At 41.0% G+C, this 9102-nt stretch overlaps 1 protein-coding gene and 1 non-coding gene across 2 annotated transcripts; both read right to left on the reverse strand.

Annotated features, from left to right (window-relative positions):
* Nucleotides 1–1267: 1267 nt before the first annotated feature.
* Nucleotides 1268–4722, reverse strand: RPL30 (ribosomal protein L30). The gene is made up of 5 exons (XM_061171968.1): nt 4634–4722; nt 4464–4515; nt 4058–4203; nt 2107–2237; nt 1268–1367 (listed from the first exon to the last, which is right to left on the reverse strand). The coding sequence occupies exons 2-5, from the start codon at nt 4482–4484 to the stop codon at nt 1318–1320; spliced, it is 348 nt and encodes a 115-aa protein (XP_061027951.1). The 5' UTR covers nt 4485–4515; nt 4634–4722; the 3' UTR covers nt 1268–1317.
* On the reverse strand, nt 1546–1677 carry LOC133077498 (small nucleolar RNA SNORA72). The gene has a single exon (XR_009697766.1). It is a non-coding gene; the product is annotated as a small nucleolar RNA SNORA72 (small nucleolar RNA).
* Nucleotides 4723–9102: the final 4380 nt, after the last annotated feature.

The following is a 9102-nucleotide window of genomic DNA, read 5'->3' on the forward strand; positions in this document are numbered from 1 at the left end:
AAGATTTTATAACTGTGGCTCTTAACCAAGAGATGCTGTGAAAATGTGGTGACACTTAGGGGTGTTGTTACAATATCATGGAAGGAAAACCAGGAATGAGACATATCAAGTAGTATCCACAATCCTCCACAACAAAGAACTGTCCCATCGAAAAATGTCAGTAGTACTCCCTAATCGAGAAAACTTGAGTAAATGAACTGGTAAGAAAACTCTAGTTAATAATGGCCACTCTCCAAATTATACCCACAACCTGATTAACTTCAGATATTAACTAAAATCATGCAACATCCAGCTTGAAAGAAACCAATTCCCTCACCTGTGAAAGTAGGAATTTGACCCACCCATGGCTGTTACATAACTATTAAGAGGTAGCCTTCTGACTCCAAGTTCAGTAAATACTTCCTGGATAGTGTATTGAAGGCAACCACATCTCCTATGGCTCATTCCTCTACCACCAAAAACTGCCTACCCAAGTTGATTGATTCTGAAGACCAAAAGACATTTCTGACACTTCTGCAACCTTAGAACCCAACACAAATTGTGCAGGGTACCCTACCAGCAATGTTCAGCTCTGTAAATCTAAGTCAACATTCTTCCCCCAAGTTAACTCCTTTGAATGTTCCAAAGGATACTATTAAATGTGGGAAAAGGTTTACATAGGACATACTTGGGAGATGTAGTATGCAGTTTCCCCAAAATCTGAACACCAAACCTACCTCACAGTATATCTTTTAGGACTAAAATGATATAAAACACACTTTGCAAAACTGTGGAATTAACACTATTTAAGATCTAGGAATAGTCTTAAGTTGTCCAAGTACGTTTCTTCTACCCTAACCACTGCACATCCTTCGGTAAGACCTTGCTTCATTAAAGTTCAACAGAACTTTTCTCAGCCTGTGAAAATTTTGGGGTGGAAGGAGCATATTTCACTTAATCCTCTTTGCTACTCAGATTTTGTGGATTTAAGCTGGACTGTAAACTGCAATTCTGGTTAGATTCTGGGTATTGAACCTTGCTGCCTCTGACATACTCAAATATAAAATAACAATATCCTGAGACTGAAAATGATGAAAATTAAGTCTCTTAAAAATCTAGTACAGGAAAGGAACTCAGTGCGCTCCCTTTACAAAAACAGGGGAAGAAACTGGGATGTCTGGGAAGTCTTGCCAATATATCTAGCTGCCCCATCCTTTCTAATCCTAGCTTCAGGAAGGTATACTGAAACAAAAAGAAATTTTAAAAAATGACTGAAATGAATACAGTATTTTTAAAAGAAGCTCTGGCCAGTTTTATTAAAGAAAAATTGTGCATGATTTACTTTTCACCAGTCTGTTCTGGCATGCTTCTAATGATATCAGAATCACCTAGAAAATAAAACACAATAATTTTACAATTCATTTAATGTCAACAGGTAATCATCAAATTAGCAATAGTTATCTTCAAAAGTTATTACACTAGCTGTGCTACCATTTCTCAAGGTTGATCGGATACCTAGAGTCACAGACATTTCCCACATAAGATTCATCATGTAAATCAGACTTGGTTTATCACCAGCATTTATAAAACCAGACCTAGGAAAAGAACTAGGTCTGGGGACACATGCATGGTCTTAATATAGCGAATGTTTAGCCTGCCCTGATTATTACAAAATCAGAACAGCGAGAATATTCGCAGTATTTTATGAATTAATTAAAAATTCGTAAGTTCAAAACATGACATGTTTTTGTAGGCCCTTCTTTTTCTCAACTTAATTTTATCCATCTGTTCTCAGGCAGCCAGTAAACATTCCTTTTTTCTACTGTTTCACCTGATTATTCTGTCCCTTTATAATTTCACCTTTTACCAAGGCCCTAAAGTCATCATTTCTTAGGTACTGCATGAAATGAAACTCACGATCTCAAAGTAAAAAGAATTTCATTTATAAAAAGGTAATTCTGTACTGACATTCATTATCAATTCTCTGTAAAATAAAATTACAGGACAGCCCTTGCTATATCCAAATCCTCAACATCTGAACTTAGAAACCAAAGACATTTGTATAGCAAGAAATACTTGTATTACATCATAAAGGAAAAGAATTACTTTATGATTTAAAAAGCATACCTGGATCAATGATAGCAAGTGTGCATACTCTGTAGTATTTTCCACACGCTGTGCCCAATTCAATATTATTGCCACTGTAGTGATGGACACCAGTTTTGGCCAACATGGCATAATACTCTATTTCAGATTTCCTTTGGGAACCAAAAGAAGGTAAATAAATACCATACCAAGTGACAGATTAAATGTTACTTCTCTCATTAGTTCTAATGTTGGTAAGGCCTTCAAACAGTAAGCCAGTTATTACTCTTAAAAACATTACCATATCCATTATTCAATACAAACCATCCTTCCTTGGATCCCTTACAAGGGATGGGACAACCAGTAAACACCTGTGCTCGTGGAAAAGAGTAGAGTACAAAATAAAATTATCATTTACTTAGCATTTACTATCGCCAGACACTTTACATTATATAATTCCCATGACAACTTCTAAGCCATTTCTATCACCCTCTGGTGCTCTGAAACCTAGATGGAGAGTGATATTACAGGTATACCTCAGATACTGCATATTCATTCCAGACCACTAAAATAAATCAAATACTGCAATAAAGCTAGTCACAGGAATTTTTTGGTTTCCCAGTGCATACAGAAGTTGTGCTTACCCTATACTGTAACCTATTAAGTGTGTAACAACATTGTGTCTAAAAAAACCAACGTACATACATTAAAAAATACTTTATTGTAAAAATAAATAAATAAATTTAAAAACTACCCATCATCTGAACCTTCTGGGAGTCGCAGTAGTAACATCAAAGATCACAGATCACCATAACAAATAACAGAGAAAAAGTCTGAAATATCTCGAGAATTACAAAAATGTGACATAGACATGAAGTGAGCAAATGCTGTTGAAAAACTGGAACCTACAGACTTATTCAATGCAGGGTTGCCACAAACCTTCAATTCGTAAAAAAAAACAAAAAACAAAAAAACAAAAACCACCCCGCAGTATCTACGATGCGCAATAAAGTGTAGTGCAATAAAACCAGGGATGCCATATGCTTGTACTTACCCAGAGTTAGCAGTTTTGTGTCCACTAAGTAGGTAGACATGAATGGTTTTACGAATTTGAAGGGAGTCCTAATACACTGTTGCCACTACTCACTCAAAAGTGTGGATTCGCAGACAAGTAGTGCCAAAAAGTGCTTGTTAAAAATGCATAATCTCAGGCCCCAATCCAGATCCATTCAATCAGAAATTGCATTTAAACCAGATCATTCGTGACTGTGTGCATATTCATGTTTGAAATACACTGCTATAGAAGGTAAGCACGAAAGGTTTGGAATAAGACCAAAGGTTTGGGAGGGGATGGGATGGAAGAAGAGATTTCTCCAGGCTTTGCCAATTATCTACAGACACTATATGAAACGCTGTGAGGTTATGTATTACCATAGAAAAATCAACAAGGGAAAGGGACTGAAAACACGGCTTATATTCTGCATGGTCCAAGTTTCTTTAACTTATTTACAATACCCATTAAATTCAGTTTCAAAACAGTGAGGCAAGCAAAAACTGGGGGAACTGGGAACCTGCAGCTCTACAGGCCAGCCTGAACTTTTCTGACCTTAGCTTTTCTACACTACAACAAGTTCATAAAATGAAGCTCTTTATCTCAAAGTTAAAAAAAAAATGACCCAAAAGGCAGGACACATGGACAAACAAGTTATGTTTCTGCGCTGCCCTCAAACTTTGACGTTCTCTGGTTTTTACCCCTTCTGCCACGCATTTCTCCCAAAGAGAACCTCATACGAGAAGAGAATATAACGAGGGGGAGAAAAATCAAGAGCCAAAAATCAACAACCGTTAAATTATTCTCCAGGTGTCCCTTTGTAGTACAAAATTTTACATGATACCCAGTTTACGCTACCCAGATTGCAAGTTCACATTCCTGGATATTCGCTCACGACCAATTTGCAGTGGGCGACAAACATACTCAGGTTCTTTCAATTACCTCAAGGCTGGGCAGTTGTTGGCGAGGATGACCAGTTTCGCTTTGCCGTGTCGGATCATTTTCAGAGTCTGCTTGTACCCCAGCACGTACTTTCCACTTTTCATAACCAGCTGGAGCCTAGAGTTGATCGACTCCAGTGACTTTTTCTACAAAGCAAACACGTAACACGGACTTGAAGGCCTTGTTTGTAACCACTCAAAACTGGATCCAGCTTCCTGGAAGCTGAACCACTTAATAAAACCTCCGTAGAGGGTCCCAAATCCCTGAGAGAGTCCTTCGGGTTCATTCTGGACCCCTACAAAGCCAGCGGGCACGCTGTACGCCCACTGTGCTCGGACCTGCCCGCCCCGGCCAAGACTCATCTCTCCACGTGAACAGGCTTCCGGCCCTGGCCTGCTACACTTACCGTCTTCTTTGCGGCCACCATCTTCCTGCCTTAGCCGCGGGACGCCCCCAGCCTAGAACACAGAGGACAAGACAGGAAGTTTAGGATCCGAAGCTCCAAACGGCTACTCCAAACGGGAGTCCCTGGACTCCCCTCGTGGCTTAAACCTCGGTACGGAGGAGCCTACTCACCCACTGCAGCCGCCAAGATGGCCGGAGAGCGAGAAAAGAAAGATATCCCACAATGCCAAGCTCTTCAGGTCGAGGCTGGGCCCGCGACCGGAAGCGGAAGCAAATCACAAGCGGAAGGGGCGGGGCAAGAAGAGAAGGGCTGTTGTGAGTATCTCTACGGACTTTGGATTGGTTTGGCAGCTGACTGGTGCTGCCCACCTGTCGGCTGCGGGCCGTAAACCTCGCCGTGTGTGTTGTTCCGCTGCTCATAGCTGAGGACTGAGGAAGTGAGGAAAGTGGAACCGGACGCGAGTTGGAGAAGCCGACTGAGAGTGAGGCGGGAGGGGCGGTGAGAAGAGGCGGCAGCGGCTGGACCTCGGTCTTAGCGCCGCTGAGCGCATCTCTGCCCCAAGTCGGGGCTCTTGAGGAGACTCGGGGAGGACCGGGGTGTGCCGCAGCTCCCGGGTCTACCCTCTGCCGTCGGTTCCGCCGGGGCTGAAGCAGCTCCGTGCACTCCCCTGCCCTCACCCAAGTTGCCGGTACGAGTTGTCGGAGAACGGTGGCGCCCCCCTCTTGCTCCCCTAAACTCACCTCTTTTGTGGCCGTGTTAGTGGGAACTTGTAAGCCGAATTTTTACTGGGAGTGATAACAGGTCTAATTAAAAATCTTTTTGTTGTGAACGTTGGACCTTGATGCAGATATCCAGTAACGAATCCTTCAAAATATTAGGCACAGAAAGTCTCTCACCACCACACACACACACACACACACACACACACACACACGCAAAAAAAAGGTAAAATCTGACCAATAGGTAAGCTGTCATCGTGTGTCAACTTTTAGGAATCTATCCTACAGGAACAGTCACACTTGCCCAAAGACATGAGAATAAGGATATTTATTTCAGCGTTAATTTTTTTTTTAAAGATTTATTTATTTTATTGATTGATTGATTGCTATGTTGGATCTTCGTTTCTGTGCTAGGGCTTTCTCTAGTTGCGGCAAGCGGGGGCCACTCTTCATCGCGGTGCGCGGGCCTCTCAGTATCGCGGCCTCTCTTGTTGCGGAGCACAGGCTCCAGATGCGCAGGCTCAGCAATTGTGGCTCACGGGCCTAGTCGCTCCACGGCATGTGGGATCTTCCCAGACCAGGGCTCGAACCCGTGTCCCCTGCATTAGCAGGCAGATTCTCAACCACTGCGCCACCAGGGAAGCCCCTCAGCGTTAATTTTTAATAGCAAAACAAAAATAGAAACATCAAATGTTCATCATTCTTAGCCAATATATATGTTGGTATATGCATAGAAAATTCAAGTCTGGAAAGCTAATCATCAGAACGTATCTTGGATGAGAGATAAGAGTAGGTGGTGAGGAGAGAACATTTACTTTTACTTTGTATGTTTCAGTACTGCTTGAATTATTTTACACTGGATTATTTTCCAGCATGCATTGTTACGTAAAGAGCTCCTTTTTAATAAAAAAGTGGTTGTTTTCAATAGAGCTTGTGAAACATCAATTATATCTTAAAGCAGTATTTTTCAAAGTATGGCTCCCAGATCACCTGATTCAGAATCACCTGGAATTCTGAGTCCTGGGCCCCACCCAGGTCTGTGGAATAAATCTTTGGATGTAGGGCCTGGGAATCTGAGGTTAATGAGCAGCCTCCACGATTCTCATACATACTTAAATTTCAGAAGTAGAGAGGAATGAAATAGCCTAGTTGGTTCTGAGGCATGCATGCTTAGACAGAGACACAAACTAATGATGCCTTACACTTTTATAATGAGCTCTATACTTTGAATGCTTTTTAATATCTACTTTCCCTCAAAGTAATCAGGCCAAATATTACCCGCATTTTAGAAAGTATATGATTAAAGCACTTGAGGTGACTTTCCTGGGTGCTTTTCATTTTATAATACCAAATTTCTGGTCCTTAATATATGTCTTCCCTATATATATATATATATATATATATATATATATTTTTTTTTTTTTTCCTTAATGTCCTCACTATATTTTAAAGAAAGGCCTTAGGTGCTTTCTCACAGGGATCTTACCATGGTTTTGTACTGGAAGCCAGGGAAGCCCGAAGTACTCATTCATCCGTACATTCATATATATGAATCATGACCACAAAATGTTTGAGAATTCTTCCTAGGGAATCTTAACTGATTTTTGCCATATTTTTTGGAGATATATTTAGGTTCTTGGTTTTTCTATTTAATACCTGCAGGACTTTGGTCAAATTGTCTAACCTCTCTAAGCTTCAGCTTCCTCATCAAAAAACTGGAATAATAATGTCTACCTCACGGTATTGTTATGAGGATCACAGTAAACGTAATGGTGTATGAAGCACCTAGCACAGGGCCGTGTGCATAATAAGTGTGCAGTGGATGTTAGTTCTCTTCCTCAGTCCCACTCCTATCTCCCTAACTCCCCACTGCAGCCACCCATCCACAACTTAAGTTGTGGTTCACAACATTGCAAAACCCAAACGCTAGGGTAAGAAACACTTGCCATGCAAGAACGACAGTCAAATCCTTTGGCTCATGAAGATTTTGTAAATATTTCCACACTTGTATTTATTAGAGCAGGAGTTGGCAAGCCTTTTGTGTAGAGAGCCAAATAGTAAAGATTTTAGGCTTTTTGGGCCATATGGTCTCTTTGGCAACTACTTAACTCTGCTGATGTAGCACAAGAGCAGCCACAATATGTAAATGAATGAATTTCATTCATTGAATGAATGAGCACGGCTGTGTTCCAATCAAACCTTATTTACAAAGTCAGGATTTGGCCTGCAGGCCATAGTTTGTTGACCCCTGTGTTAGAAGATTACTATTACTTTCATTAAAAATAACTACTTTAGGGCTTCCCTGGTGGCACAGTGGTTAAGAATCTGCCTGCCAATGCAGGGGACACAGGTTCGAGCCCTGGTCTGGGAAGATCCCACATGCTGCGGAGCAGCTGGGCCCGTGAGCCACAATTACTGAGCCTGCGCGTCTGGAGCCTGTGCTCCGCAACAAGAGAGGCCGCGATAGTGAGAGGCCCACGCACTGCGATGAAGAGTGGCCCCCACTTGCCACAACTAGAGAAAGCCCTCGCACAGAAACGAAGACCCAACACAGCCATAAATAAATAAATAAATAAACTTAAAAAAACAAACCAAAAAAATAGCTACTTTAAGTCATGTCATTATTCTAAAGAGATATGTATTGAAGTATTTACAGATGAAGTGTCATGATATCTGCAACTTACTTCCAAATTGCTAAAATAAATGTAAATAAAATCCTAAAATAAATGTAGATAAACAAGTAGGTAGAGCAAATGCAGCAACATGTTAACAACTGTTGACTTTACGGTGCAGGGGGAGGGGGTGAGGTGGGACTTCCCTGGTGGTCCAGTGGTTAAGACTCTGCGCTTCCACGGCGGGGGCCTGGGTTTGATTCCTGGTCAGGGAACTAAGATCCTGCATGCCGTGCAGTGTGGCCAATAAATAAATAAGTAAAACTACAGAAAAAAAACCCCAAGAATATTTTAAAAAATAAAAATGAAAAACAAAGTGGGGGGTATACAGGTATTCATCGTACTATTCAACTTTTTGTGAGTTTGAAAATCTTCATACCAAAAAGTCGAGGAATTTATATGTTTCAAGAAAGGACTTTGCCATTCAGACATTATTTTATTTTTTCTGGATGCTAGTCTGTAGCACTTCAGAGTGATTTAGAAAGAATACCAACAGGTAAATGTGACAGGACAGAATTCACACAAGGCTCTCTGGTTTTCCTTCCCCAAAATCACTGCTCTAAATTTCTGAGAATTCTGCAGGCACCTGCATTTATTGTGCTTCTGGTTTTTACTTGCTGTGAGAATGAAAAGTGACAGGCTGCATTCCCTGTTAGAGCAAATACCAACAAGATCATCTGCTATTCATTGGTTCAGTACACTGGCCCATCCCCTTATTGTTAAGCAATTAAATCTATCATATTCATTGTCATCAACTATTACTTATTCAATGTCCAAATTAGGAAACAACCCATTAATGATTTGGAATTCTATTTGTCTAACTCAGCCTTCATATTCTTAAGGCACCCTGGACGTTAAACATGCTCAGAAATAAAGCAGGGAGAGGGAGGGATTGTGAATCCAAGTGAAAAGACCCTGTGTAAACTCAGTGAATGTTGGTGGCCTTTCAGCTAGCTAAACACACGTACACTGAGACGCGAATTCTGAACCCATAGAGGACAAGAGGGAATGAATGCCACCTATTCCTGTCCACCCTTTCTGCCTCCACAATAGTGAAGAATCCGAAATATTTCTCCTATACCCCTTTCTGTTCAGACTGGGAATGCTCCAGACAGCACTGCATTAAAAATAGGGCAGAGAAACACCTTCTCCTATTTTCTTAAAAATCATTTTTCCATTCCTCAAAATGGGTATATTTTTATACTCCTGGATACAAAGAACCCAGAGCACTTTATTCACTATTTTACT

This window comes from Eubalaena glacialis, chromosome 17 (genome assembly GCF_028564815.1).
Source record: "Eubalaena glacialis isolate mEubGla1 chromosome 17, mEubGla1.1.hap2.+ XY, whole genome shotgun sequence".
Lineage (NCBI taxonomy): Eukaryota > Metazoa > Chordata > Mammalia > Artiodactyla > Balaenidae > Eubalaena > Eubalaena glacialis.

Excerpts from the sequence above, each read along its gene's own strand:
- RPL30 (XM_061171968.1), bottom strand. The coding sequence starts at position 4,484 with ATGGTGGCCGCAAAGAAGACG. Across the intron at positions 2,238-4,057 it reads AACAACTGCCCAGCCTTGAG|GAAATCTGAAATAGAGTATT; the intron begins GTAATTGAAAGA and ends TGGTTCCCAAAG. Across the intron at positions 1,368-2,106 it reads ACTTGCTATCATTGATCCAG|GTGATTCTGATATCATTAGA; the intron begins GTATGCTTTTTA and ends TTTATTTTCTAG.